Consider the following 27,501-nt stretch of genomic DNA (forward strand, 5'->3'; position numbering starts at 1 on the left):
CCCATTCTCCACCACCGTCCCCCCTCCCCACTCTACTCCCTGACACACATACCCACCACCACCACCTCCCACCCCCATCACCATTACAAACAAACCGGCTGTCTCTGACGTACAGTACGTCGACGGAGGCTGCAGGCGTCTCCAGTCTTCAAATGATCTAATGGTGCATAAAGGCGCTGATGTATGCGTGCGTTCGCGTCTGTTTCCCTGTGTGTAGCTTTTTTTTTTTTTTGACTTGGGAGGGGAGAGACGGAGGAGATAGAGAGGAAAAGGCGGAGGGAGCAAACGTGAGTGAAAGTGTTGTCAGCCATTTTTCTCATCTTTTTTTGGTTCTCCTCATGTTTTCGGCTTTATTATCGGCGCGCAGCTGCTTCGGCGCCTGCTAGAAATGTGATTGTCAAGTGCGCACAGAGGATCTGGGATCAAAGGATACAGTACGCGTCTTTATTTGTTCCATTTCTGTCTCCCGATCTCGCTCACTCTCTTCCTCCTGCGCTGTGGGTTTAAGACATTTCTGTTGGAAGCATCAGGGAGGCTGGAATTACGCAGGAGCTGCTGATGGTGTGGAGGGTCTAATCAGGCCACGGAACAGCGGATACTCCCCACAACTGTCAAGCCGCCGCCTCCTCCCTGAAGGAGAGAGCGACAGAGACGGCTCAGCCGAAGGAAGGAAAGGGACACGGCAGTGGACTTTGCAGGATATGGGGGTCTGTGCCGTGGCATAGAGCGGGTCCGGGATGTTAGATTTTAGCCCGGTGAACAGTTTTTCATTATGAAACCATTAGCAGCATCAGACAGCAATGGAGTCCCGAACCAGCAAGATAAAACCCCGGTAAGTGGCCTATCGATGTGCAGCGTTTTCTCCCTCATCACTCCCGTGTTTTCCCCCCTCATCCCTCTTCCACCTTCATTTATGACCCTGTAGATATGATTACCGGCCTTATAATGGATGTGCATCGGATTTCTATCGAGCCTGCACGAGATGAATAAACGCTGGACACAGTGAAGGCGACACGCGAGGCAGGAGGGGTTAAAATCAGAAGCTGCTCATTACCCATGTCGAGCCTCAGATGTGTGTCAGTGTGTTTTACTAGAAACGGCCGCCATGTGCTTGCTGTCACACACGCGCCTAGACAACCACACGCACACGCGTGAATTTTTAGGACATATCGATCTTACAGGCCTGGACGCGTTATATTTGTAGCTTAAATCAAAAGAATTGAAGCCTATTAAAGTGCCAGGTCAGTGTATTACCAGTAAGATCAGTGTCTACACAAACTGAGTAGTACAGGTGTGTGTGTGTGTGTGTGTGTTTAACGACCGACGTATCTGCCCTCAGTATGTTTTACGACACACTGAGGTGACAATATTTGATTGTAGGTCCTTTAGACGAGCCCATGAAATGAACCACAGCAACCAATCAACCAAGCCATGTGCCATTTACAACGCGAAAGATAAAAATAATCAGACTGTGATGAATGTGGTTTAAATGGGGACCGGTGATGTCATGAAGCTGCACTATTTTCAGCTGTCCCACCTTTTGGCCTCTACAGCTGTTAAAGTGCAGTGTTTTGATTTATATGAAATTATTTAATTTAGATTTTAATTAAATCGTAATTATAACAATTCGTCGTGCAAACATTAGATAATCGCTGTGCATTAGCGTTTAGTTATCATTTTAAGCTTGATAAACAAAGAAAAACGCCATGGTCGGAGAAAAAGCTGATGGCGCTGTCCATGGTGCTGGAAGAGCCGGTAGCCGAATATAGCAGACCTTTAGAGGCCCTGGGCTGATCTGCACTTGAACGGCGAAACGGATTGATCGTCTGTCAACGCCATTGGCATCACTTACACAGCGGGCCCACACGCGCGTTCGTGCACGCCCAGGCAGCTAGCAGTGTTTTAAATCACTCTGATAGACGGTTCCTGGACCAGAGAGCAAAGATAGCAGAAAAGAAACACTCTAATGTTCCCATAACTGTAATAAATGTGTTCACTATGGTTGTTAATGACGTAGTATATCTGGGGAGCTTGTGCAGCCAAGTCAGTTGACTTTATAAATCAGAATTTAAATGCACTTACTTTATCAGGTACACCTTACTGTACCTGAAATCAACCCTTTTTAGTACAATTTTGTTTTCACCCCAAAAATGATTTGCTCAGCTTTGCTGCTTATCTATTTTTGGACCATTCTCTGTAAATTATATCAATATTTTGCGCTGTAAGAAATACAAGTAAATAATTAGTTTTTAAAACCATTAATAATCACAGCACTCTAAATCATTTTCCGCCCTATTCTGACACTTTTTCTGCTCTTTTTGACATTATATACCTGCCTCAGTGTATTAAGCTGCTGCTGTGTGATAGGCCGACTAAAACATTCATGACTAAGCAGATGCATAGTTTTGAGTGTTTACTGTACATTTGTGTAATATTCACTTGCCCAATTTTGCCAAAACACGATTTGAAGAGACTGTCGCCTATTTTCAGACTGAGCTCCACCATGTGCTATTTTTAGAATAGTGCTGCAGGAACCTAATAAGTTACTTGCAGACAACCAGGTGCCCACAAGCACCAAGTAGGTGACCTCTACTAAAGGAATATAACATGTAGGTGGTCACTGATAATGATTCATGGGCAGTTTGGTTTGTTGATACTTAATTTGCTCGTTTAATTTTGTCTTATTTGTCTGATTTTGGATGATCTGTAATTTCCACAATAAATATCCCTCACGTTAATTGTAAAATAATAAAATAGTAGTTTATTATTGGTTCATTATTTTATTGTCAGTCTTCTAGTCGTTATCAATTAAGTGCTTAGTGTAAACCCAGCAGTGAAACATTGTCCTCATTTTTTTTATTATATTTAGTTTTTGGTTGACCTTTATATAGCTTAGTGTTTTATTTCTCTCTCAAACAGTCTTAAGATTTAATGGGTTCACCTTCACTATCTTAGTTCCTCTTTCCTTCCCCATTCATTTCATTTTGTTTGTTTTTTGTTTTAGCATACAAATGGAGACTTGTGTAAATATTCATTTAGCCAGCAGGAACCCCACCATGGGTTGAGTCAATATCAGCCAGTGGATCCTATTACAGTAATGACATCACTATAGTAACCTTATGACCATTCGGTGCAATAGCCCATGTCAAATTCCCATTATGATTTTGTTCCCCCTCAGGAGACATGTGATTTACATTTCAACATCTTTTTTCTGTTTATGGTGCATGACTTACACCATTATGATACGAACCACTTTGACTTATTATATCCTTGGTATAAATGCTGTTAAAAATGCTGTGCATATCTGTTAAAAACATAAGACCAAGAGTTATGGAGGATAACTTTTAAGAAAAAGCAGTCAGGGAAATGATACTGATGAACTTTTTTCATTGTGACCTTTTTTGAACTCATTCAACTAAGTATCCAAAAGTTATCACTAAAATTACTGTGTAACAAACATTCACATTGAATGTATTCATTTAAATATTACTGACAAGTACTTTTTACTTGTCCCCAGTAGCTGGCATTTAGTAGACCTTACTAATTTTACTAAAAGTCCATCATCACTCTCTTCTATATGCTGGTTTATGTGGTGCCTTCTGGCAAAGTTGTATGTAGATAAAGTGAAAGCTTAGAGAGACACATTTAATCAGACACCCCATTGAGAAGATTTTAATCTGTTGATCCATGAGGCTCAGAAGAACCGGAAGCTGCTTCTGGGATCTAAAGGAACTCTGGGATGTGATTCTTGTCTCTAGCAAGCAGACAAAATTGCAGCCACATGTCAGGCCTCTGAAAGTAGCACTGTAGCTTCAAGTAATTTAAAATGCATATAATCAATGAATGAAAAAGATATTTGCTTATTAATTTAAACCTCTTTTATGGTGTCAGGAAATGATCCATTTTGGGGAGATACTTCGATGCTTTACATATTTTACAGGGATCTATTTCTAAGCCCCTAACACCCACATCGCTGGACAGTTGGTCAAGTAGCACAGATTTGCCCCCGGCATAGAAAGGCAGCAAAGAAACTGAGAGCTAGCCAGCACTTCCACCCTGGACTTCCACCCAGCAATCTAGGTCATTAGGTCTACTGTGTAATTTAAGGAGAGCCACATCTGCTCACATGTAGGCAGAACTGAACGCTGCAGATCAAGTATTAGGGAATTAATCCTTCTGTGACAGCTGATTGCACATGTTTTCAGCTCTGGGTTCTGCACAGCTCATCTTCTCTGGTTGCTTGTGACCAAAACTTTAACGCATAGAAGTACAGGAGTGATTTGGTCCTGTGTATAGCGTTTAAGAGCCTATTATAATTACAGCTATTTCATTTTGTATTGATTGGTTAGAAGTAACATTCCAGTGCACATGTATTAGCATGTTGTTGTACAAAAAGCTTAATGAGCGTGCGTCGTTATTCTTGACCCAATCTCTTGCATGCCATCAGGCTGAAGGTCAATGGACCACATAAGCACAGACTGAATAGACCCAGGCTTATTGACCAACAGACAGATGACCTAAATAATTGGGAGGAAAGGATTAATGTTTATTATCCTCTCTGGTTATCCCTCTCTCTATCTCTTTATCTCTCCCATCTCTCCAGAGGGAGGTTCTGATATGGGGGTGTTGAGATGGGAAGGTCGGTTCTTTCCTGGCTGCTTTCAGAGACCAGTTGTAATATGAATATTGACATGTAGACCACCAGTGCCTGGCTGGAAGGCCATATCGACAAAACTCCACATGACTGGTCTTGCACTCAATAATGACAATATTCAATTCATTTAGCCCCAGTGCACTCCCACCTATTGGCTTGACAACTGTTGTGAGGAGAACAAGTTGACAACCCTTGGCCCAAAGGTGAATGGGTCATGACCCTAGGTAAATAATTTCCTTAAGAAGCAGCACATTCAGATTTCTTAGCAACATTATTCCTATGTTATTGAAAGTTTTATATCTGAGAGCATTCTTTTAATGACTTATACTTATTAAAAATTAAAAATAAAGATAAGTTAGGTGATTTTAAATGAGTCAAGTCAGAAATAATAAAATAATAAAAAATATCATGTGCAGGGAGTAAAAGTGAATTGTATCAGATGAGGGAAGGTGGAATAGTAGCCTGAGGGAGGGTCAGTGACTGACTGCCCCTTCTGGGCCACCATTTGGGTTAGTGCAGCCAGGCAGATAATTAAAGTTGATGGCAATCTTTGACACAGTGTAATCACATCACACCTCAGTGCCACAGCAGCTACTCTAACCGACCACTCAGCCTGACACTCCGAGGCTCTGTGGGCAGATAACTTGCATTCTAATTTGACTTTATTTCAACGATCTCAGATATAAATTCAAATCACTTGCAATTGTCTTTGCCTAAATGATCCACTTCTTTACTCCTTGAGGTTTTTCATTTTTTAAGGATCTTTAATATTGATCTGTCTCTGAGTTTTAACTAGTTTATGTTTGGCTGAAGAAAAGTCACACTGTGTGCTTCTACACTTTTTAATTAAGCCAGATGGATGCTTCAGAGTCTGTAATGATGGACATTTTCTGAAAGAGCATTCTGTGTTGACAGAAGATGATGTCTGCAATGCATTTACTTGTAAAAAACCCTCCTTGTATGTCCAATTATTTCCACCCAGTCTATTAGATTTATTATCCAAGTTAGACTCCGCACTCTTTCAGCTGTGGAGACAGATTTCCATAATTTCCAGAGGCAGTGGAGTTATTTACAGTCCAGAGTGCATTTGGAGGCAGATGCAGCTGACACTGAGACGGCTGCACTTCAGAGACCGTTATGTAGATAGCAGAAAGTATGTCGAAGTGACAGTGCATTCTATCCAATGTCAAATCTACAAAAGGATATACAGGAGTAAAATATTTTTTCCTGACATTTATCTACCATCATTTATCAAGGCTGAGTCAAAAATATATTTTATCCTTTGCAGAGGAAAACTGAGAATTCACTGCAGGTAAAATTGAATTACAAATCCTATTTACTGCCCCCATCCAAATTGTACTGCAGGTATAAAAGTCATAAAATAGATTCAGCCCTTACTACTTATGAAATGACAAGAAGCTGAAAGAAATGTAATATTGATGATCAACCGCAGCAGGAAGGGAAGCTGAATCTGGTTCAGAACAGTGTCCATGCTGTGTATCAAATATATAATGTGTATATATTTTAGTGTATAAATCAGTCAAGAAATCAAATATTTAAGTTTAGACCCCGTGAACCAGTTTACACAGCATGATTATAAATCATAATCATAAATCATTCACTCCTCTCCCATTTTAAAGCCAGACGTATGGGGATACATTAGTTTGAAATCTAAATATTAATGCATGGTACTGAGTATTTTTTATTTATTTTTGCCTGTCATTAAACTTATTTTTAACTCTAAAGCAGCACAAAAAAATCGAATGCAGCAAACGTGCCCTATTTTTTCATCTACCTCCTGAAATTTTAACTGCTTTCTTTTATGTTTTTGTTTTTATTTATTTTTGAGGGTTAATTAACATAGGGAAATAGGTTGGCTGAAAATGTGGCCAATTATATTGGCCCATTACAGTAGGATGCAGTGTGAACTGCTAAATTACAAACTGCATATTTTAATTGGTTTATTCGATTAACCTATGTAACTCTTGTTTGTTTGCTCAGCACATAAAGCACATGCAGTGGCCAACCCTTATCATCCACTGCTAAATTTAAAAACATTTTGATCATTTAGTTTCCCCTTAGTGCTTGGAGCACAGAAGGAAACATTTTCAAGATTTAGAGGTTTTAAATATGAACTTTTTAAGCTTAAGGGGTCGTCATTTATTTAAAAAGAGAATGTGGAAATGACTCGTATTGCACAGGAATAATACCACACTGAGTTTTACTTCAACATAACCTATCAAAGCAGAACCAACATTGTCCTGAAGAACATGATTCCGCCGAGTGTGTGATTCCAGGCGTCAGTGTGAGTCAGTGACCGGGTCGTCTGATTACTGACCATCTGTGTGTGTGTTGTATGTGTGTATGTGCAGCTTCCTGCCGACTTCAGCAGACTTCACCTGGCCGACGGCTTGCATCCACAGGTGACCCACGTCTCCTCCAGCCACTCAGGATGTAGTATCACCAGCGACTCTGGAAGCAGCAGCCTGTCAGACATTTACCAGGTAAGGCCTCCCCACCTGGGGGCTGGACCCTCCTCAGCCTGGACTCTCCTGGATAACAGAGTTACTTCAGTAGTTCAAGTACTAACTGGTTAACAAAAATAGTGTTGAATTTAACACAGTTGTGTTGATTTTTTTGTTGTTTTCTTCTTCCCTGTTTAACCATCATAACACCTTTGGTCCGTGTTTGTGATTCAGTTTAATATTCTGGCCAAAATGCGTGTGTTCCAGATGTCATGTTTGAAAACGATATTGCAACTTTCTTCATGGGAAATTGAATGAAGAAGAACTTGCAGTTTTTTTTCTTTTGAATTCCAATTTATGTCAGTAGCATGACTGTTAGCATGTTAGTGCACCAACAGCGTTAGCACAGTCACCGGGGAAGCTAAAAAGCTTGTAGCCATCGTTCTAATGTCTTACAAGAGAAAAACATGTTTTAATATTTAGGTGAATGGTTTTCTGGCTTTCTTTTTGTTTCATATCTGTCTGATGTCAACAGAGTTGTTTATTGATTATTGTTTGATTTAAGACAACAGGATGGTTTCTAGGTTCCCAAGGATCATATAATTTGTGGTTCGTCTTCTCAACACCATAAAAGTGCTTCCACTTTAATAGAATATTGCTGTCTATTTCTAGAGCAATACAGTTGAAACTATTCTTTAAACCAATATGCAGCAACTAACTGTCAGTGAATGTGTCTCATTAAGTAGGCTGAGAAACGTAAAAAAAGAGTGGTAAATCAGGGCAGCCTCAAAGGCTTCAGAGCACCAACAGAGACACTGTTTCTGCTCAGTGGGTGACACACACACACACACACACGTATAATGGCGGCTGTGGGCAGGTGGTTCAGCCACCATCCTGACTCCAGCTGTGCCTCTCATCACCTCAGAGCAGAGTACAGTATGCCTCAGAGACTACAGTCTACTTAATGTTTTTTTTTTACCATAAAATTCAAAGGGAGAATATTCCACAGTGCTGCACAGCACCAACGCAAATGAACACCAACACATTTTCACAGTTGTGTGAAGCGTCTTAAGTCGTGCGACTAATTGTATACAAAACACCGACACGTCACCTGCTGTGACCATGCACGGTCGTCGGTGTTAGTGTGGGCATCAGTGAGAATCACTTTTCTCGGCTTGTGTTTCAGGTTTTAAGGAATGGGAATTGTCTAAACACAGCTCTGTTTGTGTGGATAGTTGGGCGAGCACCGCTGTAGAGTTTCCCGTGTGTCTGTGTCTGTGTGTGCTCTTGTGTGTGTACAAATGTGTGCTCTGTTGACTATGACTTCACCATCTGCAGCAGGTTGAACAGGCTTCTCCTGTCCCCAGTCTGTGATCCTGGTCTTGGAGCCATCTGGTAACAGATCTCTGGCAGAACCCGGAAAACTCTGAATCTTGGAATCTGTTTTACTCTCTTTCACCTATACTCAAACACTGGTTTCTCTTCCTTTTGATTTACGCTATGTGCTTTGGTCGATATATCCTTCAATCATTTTCGTGTTTTTGTCCATGTCGTTGGTTCATTTTGTCTTTAAAATTTTTTTTTCAAGCCTTTGATATATTGTAACAGTTTGCTCAGAGAAAATGTCTGATTCTGACTTTTGAAAAGTTTTCCTCAGTGAATCAACCTACTTTTGGCCACCTTCTTCTGTATGGAGCCCATGTCTGTCTGGGCTCCGGGACGGCTCAAATGGCCTGGGAATGATGAGCATCCTGGGGTTAGACATTTTGCCTAATGAAGGGTCCTCTATGTGGAAGAAGAAATCCCTAAACTGTTTAATTCTTGGATATCTACATGCCATTTCTTCCAGTCTGTCTCCACAGAGACTGATCCTTCAGAGCAGTTATTCTGAGTCTTTTTGGCCTGTGACTTACAGGCACTTCTTTGAGAAAGTGGGTCATTATTGAAATACATTTAGGTACGTTTTGTGGTTCCTCAAGTCGGATGTTGATTTTAATTTTTAACTGTATAGATTTATATTTATTTAGATATATTTATATATTGATTTATAGTTTCTATATGAATGTCAACAAGTTCAACCTTTTTACATCAGTCCAACACAAGAAGTACATGTCGTATCACGTTAATGGTATAAACCTGAATTATTTGCCCAAACTGTTTGTTTTATGCACCATTACTTTTTAATCATTAGCCAGAGTTGCTCCCTGCAGTTGTTGGAATTTGTAATTAAGGGAAATAGATTATCGGGGTTGTTTGTGGTCCCTGCTCCGGATGTTTTTTGAATAAACACTTCATGGGAGGCCCAGATTCTTTACACTTCATACCACAGGAAGCTGTTTGTAAGGGGAAAAATGAGGGTGTTCAATTTTTAATGGACTGTTTCTGGAGTGGATTCTTCAGCCTGTAGCAGGTGTTGCTGTATGGAGTGTCTGCACAGAAATATGATGGAAAGCTCTGAAAAGTAAACTGCTGGGTTTATTTGCTGCTCCATTCTCGATCCATCTTTTACAAGTGATGCGCCGCATCATTGTCACATCAAGGCCGACATGCCGTGCTGTTTCGTATTTAAATAAATCATGAAATTGGCCTTCAGTAGGACTTTGAAAGCATTGATCCCAGAATAGCCCTGATAAAATATTCACAGCACCTGTCTTGCCTACAGACTCCTAATGTTTACTTCATATTTATGGATTTTTGATATGTATATAACAAGAGATAAAGGCCTTGCTCCGACACAAGCGCACTTTGTGTTGAGGAGGGAACGCTTGTTTAAATACATCATGCTGGTAAGTCCATCTTTAAACCATGGTAAAATCTGAAGAAATCTCCCTAACTTAGTTTAGCCACATGCTACTTTTCTGTAGCTTTTATGTGTGTTATTTGTGAACAGATAAAGAAGATAAATCTGTCGAGGATGCATGCAGCTAACATGCACCTTTTAGTGTTGTTAAGAGCCGTATTTTTGTGTTAAATAATTGTATCTTTGGGATTAAAGTAACTTGTTGCAGCTCATCGTTATCAGTTCAGTGTTTCAGCTGATCTCTCTTAGTGTCGCCACAGTGGATCATTTGCCTCCATCCAACCCTATGTCTTGCCTCTCGTGCCTCCGATGCTCATGTCCATTCTCTACTACATACCTGGATCAACTTATTCTTGCCACTTAGTTTAAGCTGCATCTGCTTATCCTTATTTTTATCTTCAAATATGCCAGATTTAATCTTGTCCTTCCTGGTCAGTCCCAAAGAAAATAATTAATCTCTGTCTCCTCCAGCTCAGGTTCCTGTACTTCAGGCAGTGCCACAGTCTCTAGTGATGGTGCGATACAACCTTTTTATGTCCAATTCCGATACTGCAACTTGTGTCTGTTCGATCCTTTCTTTTTACCTGCAGCATGCAGCAGAGTGCTGTTGCTGAGACTCAGTTTACAGCATGGTACACAAACCTAAGATAAGCATTAGAGCTTAGCTATGAGATCTGAAATTTTGACCAAGAGCCTGAGCTAACTGTCTTGTAACCATACTCCAGAGCCGGTCTCATGTTCTTAAACCTTTACTTTCACTTTTGCTTTTTCAAACCAAATCAACCGTACTGTGTAAACTGTTTGCTAATTCACCAGTGACGTGACCAGCCTCGTACAGGCACAACATCGCCACACAGATTTCCACCCCCACCCATCAGTGTGTTTGTAGCAGTGACGCCCCAATGGCCACTCAGACACTGACCTGAATCATTAATGAGGCTTCTGCACATGACATTTGAGGAGAAATGATAAAGGCTTTTCATTCCCAGACCAGGGACAGGAACTCAGAGCTGTGAAAAATAAGGAGCAGCTGGGATGTAAAGATGCGTCTCATTCTGGGATTTTGTGGACAGTTTGTTAGGACAGGCTTTTTTGCTCTTCCCTCAACCAAGCTTGAGGTCAAGCCTCCTTCCAAGAAGGTGAGCGGGTTCAGTTATGTGCTGTGGTTAGTTATTGACACAGGTGTATTTTAATCTCTACTTTCTTTCACTGCTTTGGTTTCAACCTGAGTTAATCTCAGTCACTGAGTCTCTTCTGTTATTTAAAGAGATATTTTCTTTGATGAAAGCACAGGCTCTCTGTCAGTGTGGCTCAAGGAGAAGAAGATGCCTTTAATTTGCTCCTTGCTCTTAATTCATGTTCCTGGTTTTGCACGTTTTCGTCTTGTGTTTTCAAAGAACAGGATCTGGCTGCGAGGGAGGCAGTGGAGTGTAATGATGGTAACAGGAAAGAGAGAAAGTTGATAGTTAATTAGCTGTTTATAATGAGCAGACTGTTTATAATGAAGTGTTGATGATGAGACTTTTTTTTCGTACAGTGCCAATATCCTTCTGATCTTTTGGGTGAAATAGGTCAAATCTGCAGAGCAGTCTAACAGGGTTTCTTTGTTGAAATGTCTGAATTTGAAGAAGTAGGTTGTCACAGCTAAGGGTTTGATCACTTAGATTAGCTTTTTACTCATCTGGACCAATTTGCAACTCACTGCTGGACAGTACATTTTCTGTGTTTGAATGCAGTTTTGACAGATAGCCTTAGAGCTATGGGATGAACAGCTATTATTAAGCCAACTGCTATCAATGGCTCAATGAGTTCATCAAACCTCTCACCCCATTTTTTTTATCTTCAATAATAAACATTTTCTTGTTCTGTCTTCCTTATAGGCCACAGAGAACGAACCAGGTGACATGGACCTGAGTGGCCTACCAGAGACTGCTGTGGACTCGGAGGAGGACGATGATGAGGAGGACATCGAACGAGCGTCGGATCCCCTCATGAGTCGGGACATTGTCAGAGACTGCCTGGAGAAGGACCCGATGGACAGAACTGATGATGACATCGGTGAGTGAGATCTTCATCTCTGGTTTTGAATCCACATTTAAAAAATGTCAACCAAGAGAGGAAATAACATGAATAGCACTCGTCCCAACTCAGGATGAATTTTTTTTATCAGAGCCACGCCCTCTGTTTTAGTTTCTAACTCTGTCCCAGTAAATTTACATTCGTCTGATGTCTGACCTGCTCTAGTTTGTCACATGTCCTTTCAAGATATTCCGAATACTGCATGAGACTTTAACTTGCATGTCTCTCAAAGCTTCATTGATATGCTATTGATAAAGACGGCCATGATAATGGAAAAGGAAGGATTCATCTGAACAAAGAAAGAGTTAAAAAAAGAGCCAATCCTTCTCTCCCCTCTTTTTGCTGATCGTCCTTTGCTGTACACCTCACCCTCCTTGCCGCCCTCCCCCCATCACCAGCAGGCTTTTCTAGGTCACTCTGGTACATCCTCTCGCCTCACCTCTCCCAGCACATTAAACTTTCAGTGCTTCCAGAGCTTCACACATACTGTTGTGCCATTCCAAGCACCGGTCAGCCTCCACGACGGACCACCGACGATGCCCCGTGAATGTATAGTCCACAGAAAGAAAGAAGCAAAAAAATCTGAAAACCAAAATGTTTAATATATAAACCTAAATGTTTTACAAACCAATTACAAACCTCACGTTTTATCGTTCTGCGTTGTATGTTTTCCCTGGATTGCTGTGTACAACATCTGCTCATTGAATGTCCTGTGAATTGTTAAGAATAACTAAAAACTTTCTAAAGAAGCAACTTGCTTACAAGTCAGTTTGTCAGCACAAAGAACGTTTTTTTGCAGCCATTTGCATTTTTAAATGCCTCAGGAGACCTGTAAAAAAATGTTCGCTCTTGATCATAGCTGACAGATCAATCAGGATGATTTCAGTTGAGGTTTAGTTTCTCCAGTGAACCCGCACAGAGGTCACTGAGTGATGTGTCAGCGATTATTCTCGCCTGGCCCAGAGAGTTTATATCAATGGGATTGATATCCAGCCTTATGTTCCCCAAGTAACGATTCCTCTGTCAGTTATTCATTGTAGTGATCATCTATTCTGATGCTCAGCCTCCAGCGAGAGCAGCGCAGACGTGCCAGGAACACTGCATGTCCTATTTCTCTCCTGCGGGTGTCAGGACGCTGTTTTCTTCTTTTTTTATGTCTTTGTTTCAACCTCCTTCTCTCCCTCTGCTGTCTCTCCTCTGTCTCTCTCACAGAGCAATTACTGGAGTTCATGCATCAACTGCCAGCGTTTGCAAACATGACCATGTCAGTAAGGAGGGAACTCTGCGCCGTCATGGTTTTTGCTGTGGTTGAACGCGCCGGTACCATTGTGCTGAATGACGGTGAAGAGGTGCGTAACCTTCTATATTTATCCACCCGTAAACGTAGATCTTGTTGCGTCACACCAGACATTGTGTCTATAAACCAAACCCTTGGTTTCACCTCTTCACGTCAATGACTCTTTCTTCCTCCATTAGATGTTTTTTCTGCTCTATTAAACCTGAATGCCAGACATCGTGGTATCAGCAGACCTCTCTGGGAATCCCTTAGGCAACTAACTCAGAAGGACAGACTCCGATTATTTCCTTTTTTCTTTGGTCACAGCATTTCAATAGAGACAATTCAATTGTTTTCTGCTCACAATAAAGAGAAAAGCCTCGCCTTTAAGGCCTGGTCACTGCAGTAAATATTTCATCACAGACAGTTTTAGGTTCAATGACTATATTGTCACCATCTGTTCCAAAGCTGCAGCAAAGGGTCATCTTTTCAAAAGATTTCTAAACAACTATAATACAGTGTTCATCAACTTGTGGCCCACAGGCCGATTCTGGGCCACCAGTCCATCCAATCAGGCCCATGACCGGGTTCCAAAACTGAGATGATCAAAGAGAAAATATCATGTGGTCTCTTCTATTAAAGCCTTAAAATACCTTCAGTTTTGTAAATATAATCAAATCAAAGTGTTCTTTTTTGTTTTCTAAAGTCCAACCTTGTTTGTATGGCTAGTTGGATTCTTGGTCAGTGATTCTGAATGGTTCCGTGGAAGTGACGTATCCTGACAACCGGACAGAGATCCTCTGTATGGGGAACAGCTTTGGGGTGTCGCCAACCATGGAAAAAGAATACATGAAGGGTGTGATGAAAACCAAGGTGGACGACTGCCAGGTGGGATTACAGTATTTCTTTACTAACAAGTTGGGCATCAGAGCAAAAATATATTTTCTCTGTGTCTCAGTGTAGTAAAACATGCCATTTTGTCAAAAAGTCCTCAGTGTAACCAAGTTAAGCTGTAGATGTTGGCCCTCAAACTACTCTGATGAAAGCTTCTCTATAAATGTGAGACAAAGTCATTTAGTAAGAGACTGACCAGTTTATAGAGCAAGACAGTTTTTGTTCATGATGGGATTATTGGTAATGAAGTGTAAAGACAGTGAAATGTTTTTAAGGAAATGAGCTCATCAGGCTCCGTGGCTGGAATAAAACCATCTCTCTCTCTAATCCGTGAAAGCCCTTGTTTCATAATTTATCACCGGGCACAGTAGTTCACTTGTCAGGGTGCATTTACTTCTTCTCAGCTGCACTGAGTTATTATTTAAATGCATTCAGTCTCTCCTTAAAATGTTGCATTTCTGATGGAGATATCTTATTGTGATATTAAGAAATTAATGCAACATTTTAAGTCAAATGAAAGTCTTTAATTCAACTTTGACTTCTGCTCTTGTCCAGTTTGTGTGCATAGCCCAGCAGGACTACTGCTGCATCCTCAACCAGGTGGAGAAGAACATGCAGAAGGTGGAGGAGGAAGGTGAGATTGTGATGGTGAAGGAGCACCGTGAACTGGACCGAACCGGTACCAGGAAAGGACACATCGTAATCAAGGTGACCAAACTACAGTCTGGGATTTTTTTTAAACTGCCACAACTGTTAGTCAAACATTTTTTATTCTGAAGAAGCGACTAAATACACTGCAATTAATCTCAGGGCACACCGGAGCGTCTCACCATGCACCTTGTTGAAGAGCACTCAGTGGTGGACCCCACGTACATCGAGGACTTCCTGCTCACGTACAGGACCTTCCTCTCCAGCCCCATGGTCGTGGGCAAGAAGCTCCTAGAGTGGTTTCATGACCCCAGTCTCAGGGACAAGGTACAGACGGCAGGGCTTTGTTTGTCTGCAGAAACTCACGAAGTTATTAAATATTCATCACGGCCACATTACACTGTGTGTTCACCCACTCTGAATATTCATTTCTGCAGGTTACACGGGTAGTCTTGCTGTGGGTAAACAATCACTTCAATGACTTTGAGGGTGACCCTGCGATGACCCGCTTTTTGGAGGAGTTTGAAAACAATCTGGAGAAGGAAGTAAGAGTTTCCGCAAAGGCAGTAAATTAAGAAAAATCCTGAACCAGCATATTTTTATTTGCCTAATTTATATGAATATCTGTTTATTTCTGCAGAAAATGTGCGGGCACCTCAGACTGTTAAATATAGCATGTGCTGCTAAAGCCAAGCCACGACTGGTGACACTGACCAAGCCGTCCAGAGACTCTCTACTGGCCTTCAGCCTGCTGGGAGGTCAGGAGAAAGGCTTCCGTATCTTCATTGATGCCGTGGAGCCAGGGAGCAAGGCAGCAGAGGTCGGCCTCAAGCGTGGGGATCAGGTATGATATGACTTAACTGTTGCTATCATTCCACATCCTAATGCATCACTGTTGTCATCCATCACCATAGAGAGCATTGATTTTTTTTTTTCATAAGAAAATGTGATTTATTTTCTACAACATACATATGCTCCTGATCCTGCTGTAAAAGTGTCTGCAATGTGTTTAAATCCTAAGTTTCTTTTCTTGGAGTATGGGGAATATAAGCTAGAAATACAGTCACACATCAGATCACAAGTTCCTTTGGGCAGCAGTTGAGAAGTGATATCTCACAAACTTAAACTCTAATTGGCCATTGTTTTGTTTGACAGTTCATTTTTATGTTTGAAACTGAACTTAATCTGGTTCGGTTTCACACTCTGCCTTCTCCTTGGCTTTAAACAAAGTGCCCTAATTCCTGAAATCATTTCGAGAGTGTCTGGAAGCCAGTTAAGCTTCATTAACTCCAAACATCCCTTGCAGCTGTTTCCCCAAAAGAAAGCGAAGAAACTGACATCCTTGGGTGTGTTCACTATCTCTTCGATTCTCACTCAGTTGCATGTTTTAACAGCTTAATTTAGTCTCGTAATTACGTCAGAGACACAACAGCCTTAATTTTAGGACATAGAATTCTATCGAAGTCAATGTCATCATTTTAACCATTCAAATCTTATCTTGTGACAGGCCTCGTTAGTTAGTTTTAAGCAGCAGAGAAAAAACAAAGACCTGCCCTGTGTCTACATCCACAGAAAAAGGTCACTTCCTCTTCCTCTTAAGAAGAAGTGGCAGTGCCTGTTTGGGAGATTTAGTTAAAATGCAAATATCCGGCCTCTGAGCAGAGGTCACGCCTCAGAGACAAGGGAGAAACATTAGGAAGGTGACATGTCTCACATTAATGTCAAACCCATGTGTTGGTTGAATGGCACGGTGTAAAAAGACCTCAAGCATTTAACAGTTTATTACCTGCCTTTGTTTACTGGAAAGAAAACAGCTCAGGGGTCATTTCCTTTTAACTGTCCATTATATTTTAATATCAACGTAATTTTATTTTTTGTTTGCTAAATGAAATCCTTTTTTTTCTTTTCCATCTTCAGATCTTAGAGGTCAATGGCCAGAACTTTGAGAACGTCCAGCTCAGCAAAGCCAATGAAATTCTGAAGAACAACACTCACTTGTCCATAACTGTGAAAACTAACCTTTTAGGTAAGATTAGACAACTTGGGTTGAGGAAAAAGATTTATTTGTGTATTTTTATTTAGTTTTTAAATTTAAACTTTTACTTATTCCTCTCCGTCCTAGTGTTTAAAGAGCTTCTAACAAAGCCTGAACAAGACCCAGACTTGGACGGTGATGAGGAACATGACAGAAAGAACGGGGCTCCTCACCTCCCCAAGATCGGTGACATTAAGAAGGCCAGCCGCTACTCCATTCCTGATCTAGCTGTGGACGTAGAGCAGGTGATGAGTCTGGAGAAGGTCAGCAAGAAGGCCAAATCAAACTCGGTGGGAGGACGCAACAAGCTAAAGAAGATCTTTGACAAGACCATCACCAGCATCCTGCCTCCTAAACCTTACAAGTATGACCTTCTGTTTTCTAATACAAAAGACACCATTTTAAATGAATCATTTGACATTTAGTTTAGCCTTTATAGTCAACGCCTCTCCACTGACCCAACGATCAGCCTTTTAACACAGCAGTCAACCAGTATTAGCCGTCAGCTGTGAATGTGTCTACATCTCCCTCTTCTTGCCAAAACAAATATCGCCCTCTGCCTCTTGTTGACTGAACGATGCTCTCACCCCTCCTCTCCCTTCCTCTCCCTTCTGTTTCCATAGTGACGTTTGCGTCGGCCAATCACAGGACGACAGCATAGTGGGTATGAAACAGTCCAAACAAATCCCTCCGGCTCTGCCCGTCAGCGGCAACCTTTCGTCATCAAACCCAGATCTCCTGCAGTCTCACCACCGCATCCTGGACTTCAACAACCAGCCAGGTAGAGCAACGTCATGTAGATGATAAATGGGATCAACTGTCTGAGAGACATTTTAATATTCAAAGTATTATTAATACTTTAATATTTAGACTTAAAACTTGTAGTTTAAGCCATGAATTTTTATTTACTTATATTCATACACAGATACTGCAGGAAAATACTTTATATCAAATCAGCCATGCAGTATCTACATAAAACCATCTTTATATTTTTTCCCTATTAACTCCATCACTTGTCCATGTTCTTCCAGTGCCAGTCCCCATCAGTGAGTATTTTCCTCCATGTTTGTCTAATACTTTTCTAAACAGTGAGCTTTTGTCAAAACTTCTGGCCTTTATGTCGGAGTTTGTTTGCTCTGTCCAGTTTGCAGACGTAACAGAATCTCAAATAATCAGCTTATCTGCCTGAGAATGCAAATGTTTTCCTTCTAACAGATGTTACACCTTTGGCATTGCTGTGGCCAGATTGGGCATCATTTGTGTCATGTTGATTTAGATTTTCTTTTTCCCTGAGGTTGTTTCTGATCGACACCAATCATTGATCATGTGGAGCTTGTTCATAATTTCCCTGCTCTGTGTTTACTAAAATAGATCTCTGGAAATGGCAGATTGAATAATTATTGGTTCTTGTGTTAATTCTTGCTATTCCTCATGGTTATTTTTTTATTTTTTTGCGTCATCCACAGATATGTCAGACCAGGTGTTACGGGTCTTTAAGGCTGACCAGCAGTCCCGGTACATCATGATTGGGAAGGACACTACAGCTAAGGAGGTAGTGGTCCAGGCCATCAGGGAGTTTGCCCTGACTGCAGCGCCGGAAGCTTATTCTCTATGCGAGGTGTCCGTCACACCTGAGGGTGTCATCAAACAGAGGCGATTACCAGACCAGCTTTCTAAACTGGCTGACAGGATTCAGCTCAGTGGGAGGTATGGAGACCGGAAGTTTTGATGATTTTATAATCCTTGTAGTTAAAATTATATGTGTAACAAAGATTTTCTTTTATTCCGTATAGATATTATCTTAAAAGCAACATGGAAACAGAGACGTTATGTTCAGATGAGGATGCCCAGGACCTCCTCAGAGAAGGCCAGATCTCTCTGCTACAACTCAGCACCGTGGAGGTTGCCACACAGCTTTCCATGCGGGCTTTTGAACTCTTCTGTGCCATCGAGCCCACGGAATATATCGACGACCTTTTCAAGCTGCGCTCAAAGACAGGCTCTGCCAGTTTGAAGCGTTTTGAGGAGGCCATCAATCACGAGACCTTCTGGGTGGCCACAGAGGTGACGCGGGAGCCCAACCAGCTGAAGCGCATGAAGACGGTCAAGCACTTCATCAAGATTGCACTGCACTGCAGGGAGTGCAAGAACTTTAGCTCAATGTTCGCCATCATCAGGTAAGAGTAATGAATGACATATTTTGATTCATGATTTTAGTGTTTGATTTCCTTGTGCACATTACATCAACAGTCGGTAATGTTTTTTTTTCAACACAGTGGTTTGAACCTGGCTCCGGTGTCCAGGCTAAGGGGAACGTGGGAAAAGCTACCAAGTAAATACGAGAAGCTGTTTGGAGACCTGCAGGATCTTTTTGACCCTTCCAGGAATATGGCCAAATACAGGAATGTCCTCAACAATCAGAATCTCCAGCCACCCATCATTCCCTTGTTTCCTGTCATCAAGAAAGACCTCACCTTTTTACATGAAGGTAGTTTTTTCTTGAAACAATTTTAGTAGTCAAATGTTTGATATCCTATCTGTTGTGCCCTTTTGTAGATCTGTCTCTGTAACTCTTCTATTCTGCTCCATTTATAGGCAACGACTCTAAAGTTGACGGCCTGGTAAACTTCGAGAAGCTGAGGATGATTGCCAAAGAAATTCGCCACGTGGGTCGCATGGCCTCAGTCAACATGGACCCAGCTCTCATGTTCAGGACAAGGTGGGAAAACACTGTGGCTTAGCAAAATTCCAGAATCCCGATTATCCTCCCTGTAGGAGCCTCCAGAACAACACTGGCCACCCTAACTGTACGGGGTCAGCGGGGTCATATACTGTAGATCCAGTGAGGATTTCTGCAATCATGCTTTTCCCTTCCAGCAGCTGTTCCCTCTGGCAACTGTTTCTCCTCTGGCAACTCTGTCTTTATCCACATTGTTGGCATTAGACGTCCACAGTCCATGTGTTAAAGTGTGTCTTTGTCTTAGTGATGTCTCCTCCTAGCGGAGGGTCGCCATTCGATTTCCTCTCTGCTGACCTGTGTGGGTGAAATTGCTTCTCTTTGGTGGTCTGTGGTGGTCTCTCCTGTCCTAAGCTTTGTCTCCTTATCTCTCTTTGTCTCTCTTCTCATCCACCCTATTACCCCCAACGCTTCTCTGTTCATGGCACTCGCACTGTAGGAAGAAGAAGTGGAGAAGTTTAGGGTAAGTGTGGTGACCCTGCAACATTTTGCACACCCCTGCCTCTTATTCTGCCATTTAATGTGTGTTTTTTTTCTGTTTTCCCACTAACAAGTTTGAGTTTAATCCTGTCACTAACACTGTCTGAGCCTGAACCGAAGGACATGAAGTGAAAAGGTCATCTGTGCTAGAACCAGAAAATCAAAATCTTGTTTGTTGCCACAACTGAAAAAAGTCAGAACAAAAATACAAGAAATTAAATTCTCGTACATACAAATACAAAGATAACTTTATAATATCCACATACAGTATGTGTTTCTATTATACTTGGTGGCCTTAGATTTTAGTCTCTATTTTTTGCATTATAAAAAGTGAATCATCTTCACTGACATTGCAATTTGAACAATGTAAAAACCGCCTAAATGGAGACATATGGAAGAGCAAAGTAATGTCACGTAAAAATATATCTGTAACTTCCCATAGCAAAGGTGACCTTGTCATGTTGTTTTACTTCACAACAAGCATGCAGCTCTAGTTTCACTATTATTATTTCTGTACTTATCCTTGAGGTTTTTAATCTGTCCATCAATCCTGCAAACAGCCTGAGTTCCTGGATCGGTTTCTTTTTATGCAGCAATTTTACATTCTTGTGGTTGAACGGGAGAATATCGTACACGCTGAGCCTCTGATTGGAAACACATGAAGGAACATTACGGTCATCTAAAAGTCAAAGGGGAAACGTTTAACTTCTCTTTCCCACGACTGATGATGTGGTAGTTATGGGAAGCGTCTTTTAATTATGACATCCTGTAGCTTGTAATTATGACACCATTTCTTGAAAACCTCTGCTAGAGATAACTACAGCCGGTTTTTATGTCTCTCTAAAGGCTGCAGTGTCTATAAGTCAGATCACATGACATTCAGAATTTTTCTAACAAGCTTTGGAACACGAATGCTGATAAACATCTTCCCGTTGATGGCTGAAATCAGTTTTTGTGCACCGAAGGAATTTTCACTATTACTACTACTATTACTATTACAAGCAGCTCTGACTCAAGCCACAGAAATGTAAACTATGACTGTGTTACACAAACACAACTCCCACCTCTCTACTCTCCTGTTGTATGGCTCTAACCATCATTCACCCCGACCCCTGCTGCCTGGAATGCCTGGAGTGTAAGGAATGTAATAGTGTTTAGAAATATAGCTGAAGCTGCTCTCTGCATGTCTGTTTTTCCTTTGTTTTTGTTTTTTTGTAAGAAATACCAGGCCCCATGTGCAGCTCAGCAGCACACCTATGCATTGATACTTAGTGGTGTGTTGACATGTTTTATCTGTGCTCCCTTCTATGATTTCTCTTCTGTTTGTGGCAACAAATCCACATTCCTGCCTGTGTTTATGGTGCGTTTGTCCATGTGGGTGTAAATCCAGGTCTCTAAGCCAGGGTAGTGCCAATGCGGCAGTGCTTGACGTCACCCAGACGGGCGGGCACAAGAAGCGGGTGCGCCGCAGCTCCTTCCTGAACGCCAAAAAGCTTTACGAGGATGCCCAGATGGCCAGGAAGGTCAAGCAGTACTTGTCCAACCTCAGCCTGGAGATCAACGAGGAGAGTCTGCAGACGCTGTCGCTGCAGTGCGAACCCTCCATCAGTACGCGTGAGTTTGTGGTATAACTGTAAACTAGAGGAATTGAATATGTTGTTGTTGTTCCTTTGGAAATGCACATATGTTCCCAGGATGCACCACCCAGAGGCAGACAGGGTGGGTCCAGGGCAATAACAAGACGCTTAGTCTCGCTTTAAGTCTAATTGCCAAGGAATAAAAATGGGTTTAACCACCATCGAGTTTGATGCTCCCACTAGCAGCTGTATTTACTCTTACTGAGTTTTGAAACAGGTCCAACCGACCCAGCTGTCCATCAGCGTTTAGCTTTTTAAACTAGACTGAGTTTTATTATATATTTGCATTTTGTTAAACATAAATAATTTGTTTTAATCCACCAGTGCCCAAGAATGCTGGTGGGAAACGACCAGATACGTCTCCTGTAGTGTCCAGAGCTGCCAGTCAACAGAGGGGGCAGTTGGCCAAAGTAAACCAGGCTCTCCAGGTCCCTGCTGTGGCACTTTACCCATCCAGAAAGAAGGTTCCTGTCAAAGACCTCCCACCTTTTGGTAAGAATTTGTTTAAAAATCAGTAAAGTTGTTAGTCAATTTTATTACCAGGTTTTCCATGAATATTTGGATTTTGATGATGAGACCTAACACCCCATCTCCTCCTTCAACCTTTTAAAGGATAAAGCAGTAAAAAAAAAACCAACTGACTCAATGATTGGCCAAGTGAGCCTGTTAGAAATGTGCCCATCATTGTCTGCTATTTTCTTCCAATGCCACTTCTAAACAATGGGATTACCGCCCCCTACAGGCCGTCTGGCATAAAGCACAGACATGGAATCCCAGACAATGTAATGTATCTCTGACATTGTCTCTCATGGTTAATCTGTTCATTTTCTCCTAAACCTCCTCAGGCACCAGCTCCCCGCAGTCTCTGAAGAAAATTCTGTCGCTGTCGGAGGAAGGGAGCGACCGGCACCGGCGGCAACCAGAGGACACGATGTCCAACGCCTCCTCCCAGCTCTCCTCCCCACCCACCTCGCCTCAGAGCTCCCCCAAGAAGGGTGAGTAAGCCAATAATCCGTTTTCCCTGTCTCCCCTCCCTTCCTCCCGGCCCCTACTTTATTAAATCATGGGCCTCAAATGCCATCTGGTGGAAAATTTTATGAATTACATCTCTTTCAATAATGTCACGGACTGTTTCATTTTACACTTTCAAAACATTTTGGCTAAGACTGAGATGAAAAAAACAAACATTTTTTTATTCCGTGTAGAATAAAATGTCAACATGCACATATTTATTCCATTTGGCTGCTGTGCACACTGCACAGTGAGTGTAAAGGGCAATCATTAACCAGAACCAAGAATCACATGGATGATGCCAATTTTCCACCCAGCTTGGTGTTGTCTTTGACCAGTGACCTGTTTGCTTGGATCCCAGGTGTGGGGACATTTCCCTGGCTACATACACCAGCACATGCTGCTCCCTGTCAAATTACTGCAGCTCAGTGACCAAGACAAAAAAGGCTAATCAAACAGCATTTACATTTTTAATGTTGCTGTTTACAAAATGGTGGATCTCAGTTGTTGAGCTTTGTTAAAACATCACAGTTTTCTGTTTGAAGTTGTTGTGGGTCTGAGGCTAAAAATGTCTCACTGTCTCTGTCCTCGCTGGGACTAAAAAGGTCCTGTGAGTTCACCTGTCTCCTGTCTCCTGTTCAGTCTGAGCTTAATTGTTACGTCACCTGCTGGTGACTAATCCTGCTCAGCTGGCTCCTCCTGTGACTCCTAAAGTTAAAGCTTCTTTGGGAGCTACTGGATTATCTTATGTTGATGAAAAGGCAGATTATTGTCATGTACTCCAGTTTGGAGTTGGCTGTTTGGATGAACTTCAGCTGTGTTTTTCAGTTCAACTCTTGAAATAGATTTTAAACCCTCTCCCAAAACTGTTCTTTACACACTTAACTATATTCCGAATTTTTTTTCTATCCCTTATAGAACAATCTTTGTCACAAAGCTAGTATAATGACGAGCTAACTTTGTTGTCTTTTTATTCATATATACTGATTAACCATCCTTCCTCTTTTAGGTTACAATAGGATGGGAGACGCCTACTCAGACTCTGGTCACAGTGAGATCTCGTCTCGCTCCAGCCTGGTCAGTAACTCGTCATTTGACATGGCCCAGGAAGAGAGGAGACTGCGTCACTCTGGAGTCGGAGACTCCCACATGGGTGGACCTCGGTTGGAACGTCGGGCCACCACCGATCCCGATCAGTACAGTATAGGGTAAGAGGTGTAAAAATGAATTCCATATTTGTATCTGAATTCATCATGACTTGTAACTTAAGTGGATTTGTTTCTTCCAGGTCATACTCGTCAATGCAGGACTGTCGGGGTATTTATGCCGGCTGCCCCACGGTGCTCTCCTCACCCAGTTCAGAGGAGTTAACTCAGGATCAGGGCGATCGTGTTTCACTTGATGCTGCAGACAGCGGCCGCGGTTCCTGGACTTCCTGCTCCTCTGGTTCCCATGATAACATTCAGACAATGCAGCAGGGACGTAGCTGGGAGACGCTGGCCTTCGGAGGAGGCAGCGGCATCGGAGGACTCCCTCCTGGACCTGAGTCCTTCTTGGGTGGACCTGCTGCCCTGTGGGCCGCACAGGCCAGGGGCAGCTGGGCTTCTGTCAGCTCCTCCTCATCCTCAGCTGCGTACTGGGGAGAGGACTCCGAGGGAGACACGGGCACCATCAAGAGGAGGGGAGGAAAGGACGTGAACGCAGACCCAGAAACCAGTAGCATCACATCAACAGGGTCAGAAGAGGCGAAGCAGCTGGGCCGCCCGTCTCCATCGCCAATCACAGCCGGGGGTAAAAGGATCATTTGTGGTCCAGCTGCTTTAATTCAGCTGTGTCCAAATAACCAGCATCAGTCAATAAGTAAATTGACAGATTTTTATGTGTCCCATAGTTTTATTTTCAAACCTAACTTTTTTTAAATTTATTGCTTCATTTAAGATATTACTGAGCTAACTTTTAGCTGTCCTTTTGGCTTTTTTTATTTGCTCTGCCAGTATTTATGTTTAACCATCTATTTTTTATGGTCAGATTTTTTGTTTTATCTTAGATTTTTTGGTTATTTATTTAAAATCAATTTCTCTTTTACAGTATTTGGGATGACTCAGATTTTCTAACTTGTTTGAGCCCACTTAAACTAACCCTGAGTTATTTCTGTCTTAGCTAAAGTAGGTACATTTAAAAGATTTTAACCAACATGTAACCCTTTTTTAGCTACATTTGCATCTCCGTAAGTAAAGTTTTGGCTGGACCTGTAACGCTTTAAACATTTATTTTCTTTTGGTTAAAAGAAAATGTGCTGCTGACTGGACATATCAATCTTACCTTCTGGTTTGTGTTTCTGCAGCACGGAAAGAAGGCCGTTTCCGGGAGCCTCCACCAACTCCACCTGGCTACACCGCCCTGACCATCTCAGACCTCACTGAAGGTCAACACTCAGTCACGTCTGTAACCCCATCCACAACGACGCATTCAGGCCGTAGGCCTCCAGACTACACCACAGCGCTGCAACGCTCGCGCATGGTCACACAGTCGCCCGACTCCCACCAAGTCCACCAGGGGGCTAAACAGCGGTCAGGCGGCCTCCACCGCACACGCTCACCGAGTGAGGACCAAGAGCCGGATGAAGAAGAGGAGGGTGAGTCCTTGTCTTCCAAACTAGTCGCTTTGAGGAAGGCAGGATCAGTGGCATACTACACACCTGAGACTCTTCTGAGCCATGAGAATCAGTCAGGGTCCAAATTCTGATCTGAAAAGCAGGTAAAAACTAAATTATCAGGTCTACTTCTCCCTGTTTCCCACACAGTTCCCGTAGAACTAGAACATCACAAATTCTCCACTAGTTCTATTACTAGTCATGTTCAGAGTCCGAGCCTCACTTCAAACTCACCCTCTGCTGTCCTGCATGACTCACAGTGGTTGGAACAGACACTCACTTCTTTGGTGTCACTATACTGTTACACTTTATTCTCACACACTGTACTGAACAACATCCATTCATATTACTACAGTGCATTTCATATTCTCTCCACTGGGGACATTACATCACACTCACTGCCTGCAAACGTGTACCTCCACCCACCTACCAACGCACCCATTACAGTTGTAGTTACTACAAATGAAACACACACACAAAGTGTCAAATTGTGTTCAGTCTGTATTTTACTCCATCTTTTCCTAGGTTTTTGAAGGTCAGTCAGGATTTATCATCTTTTTTAATCTCTGAAATTTACGTTTGCAAATCGTTTTCATTTTGGTTGTAAGAATGAAAATAAAACTAAAGTTTTTTGCAGCTTCCTAACTCTTATTAAATCTTTGGTGATCTAAGATAGTGAACTTTTTTTTGTATCAGTAAACAAAATGAAACATTTAAGAATGTCCATGTCCTTGTTTTGCCAGATCAGCTACACAGTTCAAGATATTCTCACTGGAAAAAAAAGGAAATACAATTACAAATCAGTAAATTGTTCCCACTGTGGTACAAAAAAACAATGTAAAAACAAAATAAATAAATGTAGAAAATGTAACTAACTTGACCTACTGTCCATTGGGTCATGGCCCAGAATTAGTACATGGGCCAGGAGTTTGAAACCCCTAACCTAAATTCAAAGAATCCTTTGGAAAAAGGAAATATTTTCACATCATGTTTTCCTGAGGAGCGTTTACTTTCTGCTCATATCAGTGAAAGACAACAAATCGCTCCTGCTGGATTTGGGTAAACAACACATTATTTATTTAAAAAAATGACAAAATGGTTACTGAGTAAACGTGGTTGTATTTTATTGCTGGCATTAACATTCTGCTTGCTGCTTATTTGTCATTTTATAAATGTTTCTGTCAAAGGAATATGACATTGGAATGTCATGGAAGTGATGAAGTCATTAGGCACTTTAAAAACACTCTCTCATAACTACAGTATAACCTTTGTTTTCACCCAGTATAAGGATTGTGACAGGTGAATTACAGACAAGCGAGTCAATCAATGTCACATGGATGGATTGATGATAAAAAACATGTTTTAATGTCAGTAAAACCCAGAGGAGTGTTTTCAAAACCCCAGGTCCATCACCTGTCAGAAGAGACGGATGGAAATTGACAGTGTGTCCTGATTTTAAGTTTGTGTTTGTCATGTTGTGACGTGAATAGAAGGCAGAAAATCAATCTGAAAAATTAGTGTCAGCTTCAGGTTTCAGGTTGTGCCTACGTTAACTCGTGTCTGCTCTTTTTGACTCCTAAACACGACCTTGTCTCCTCTGTCCTCTTCTCTCCACACAGAGGATGAACAAGTGTCAGCAGTGTGAGGGGACGATAGCGGACCCTCTCGGCCGTCCATCCTCCCTCCTCCTCCTCCCCCCCCCCCCCCCCCCCCCCCCCCCGTGGCTCGGGGTGGCCAGGATTACAGAGACAGAACTATTGACTCATCCATCAACCAGTTCAGTGCCTGCCTCCTCCACTCGGTTCTCCCTCCTGATTGGTGGATCTGCTCTGCTCTGTTCTGCTCTGCTCACCTCCCTCCCCTGCCTTAAAGCATCATGGGGGGTTGAATGACCCTGCATGCAAAAAATACTGTGAAGAAAAAGGAGAAGAAGAGATGGACGGAGATGGAGAGGAGGTCAAAGACTCGGAAAATGTCTGGCACTTTTTTTTTTTTTTTTTTGAAAAAACCACAGAAACAGAGCTTGGTGTCAGGAGGTTCCACCTGGGCACCTTTACACAGAACCACAGTTTTGTTGCTGTCAGAACCAGGACCAGATTCAGACCTGGACCTGGAGACAGAAATCTCAAAAA

The 27,501-nt window shown here is 42.0% G+C and overlaps 1 protein-coding gene across 9 annotated transcripts in view; it reads left to right on the top strand.

Annotated features, from left to right (window-relative positions):
* The window catches only part of rapgef2b (Rap guanine nucleotide exchange factor 2b), an 83,980-nt gene extending 56,950 nt beyond the window's left edge, over positions 1-27,030 (top strand). For 2 of the 9 annotated variants that reach the window (XM_025063505.1, XM_025063511.1), the window contains 24 exons: positions 7,027-7,158; positions 11,800-11,977; positions 13,211-13,347; positions 14,004-14,162; positions 14,724-14,876; positions 14,979-15,143; positions 15,254-15,361; positions 15,457-15,660; positions 16,734-16,842; positions 16,939-17,215; positions 17,475-17,632; positions 17,883-17,897; positions 18,318-18,558; positions 18,645-19,028; positions 19,128-19,339; positions 19,447-19,570; positions 20,028-20,051; positions 21,459-21,682; positions 22,030-22,197; positions 22,551-22,700; positions 23,726-23,924; positions 24,005-24,576; positions 25,061-25,473; positions 26,989-27,030. In XM_025063505.1, coding sequence (XP_024919273.1) covers positions 7,027-7,158; positions 11,800-11,977; positions 13,211-13,347; positions 14,004-14,162; positions 14,724-14,876; positions 14,979-15,143; positions 15,254-15,361; positions 15,457-15,660; positions 16,734-16,842; positions 16,939-17,215; positions 17,475-17,632; positions 17,883-17,897; positions 18,318-18,558; positions 18,645-19,028; positions 19,128-19,339; positions 19,447-19,570; positions 20,028-20,051; positions 21,459-21,682; positions 22,030-22,197; positions 22,551-22,700; positions 23,726-23,924; positions 24,005-24,576; positions 25,061-25,461 — 4,494 coding nt within the window. In that variant the 3' untranslated portion in view covers positions 25,462-25,473; positions 26,989-27,030. The remainder of the gene's footprint in view (positions 1-7,026; positions 7,159-11,799; positions 11,978-13,210; positions 13,348-14,003; positions 14,163-14,723; positions 14,877-14,978; positions 15,144-15,253; positions 15,362-15,456; positions 15,661-16,733; positions 16,843-16,938; positions 17,216-17,474; positions 17,633-17,882; positions 17,898-18,317; positions 18,559-18,644; positions 19,029-19,127; positions 19,340-19,446; positions 19,571-20,027; positions 20,052-21,458; positions 21,683-22,029; positions 22,198-22,550; positions 22,701-23,725; positions 23,925-24,004; positions 24,577-25,060; positions 25,474-26,988) is intronic. The other 7 variants (XM_025063506.1, XM_025063509.1, XM_017039444.2 and 4 more) reach the window with 7 other exon arrangements.
* The last annotated feature ends 471 nt before the right edge of the window (positions 27,031-27,501 follow it).

Source organism: Cynoglossus semilaevis, chromosome 15, assembly GCF_000523025.1.
Source record: "Cynoglossus semilaevis isolate Cse_v1.0 chromosome 15, Cse_v1.0, whole genome shotgun sequence".
Classification (NCBI taxonomy): Eukaryota; Metazoa; Chordata; class Actinopteri; order Pleuronectiformes; family Cynoglossidae; genus Cynoglossus; species Cynoglossus semilaevis.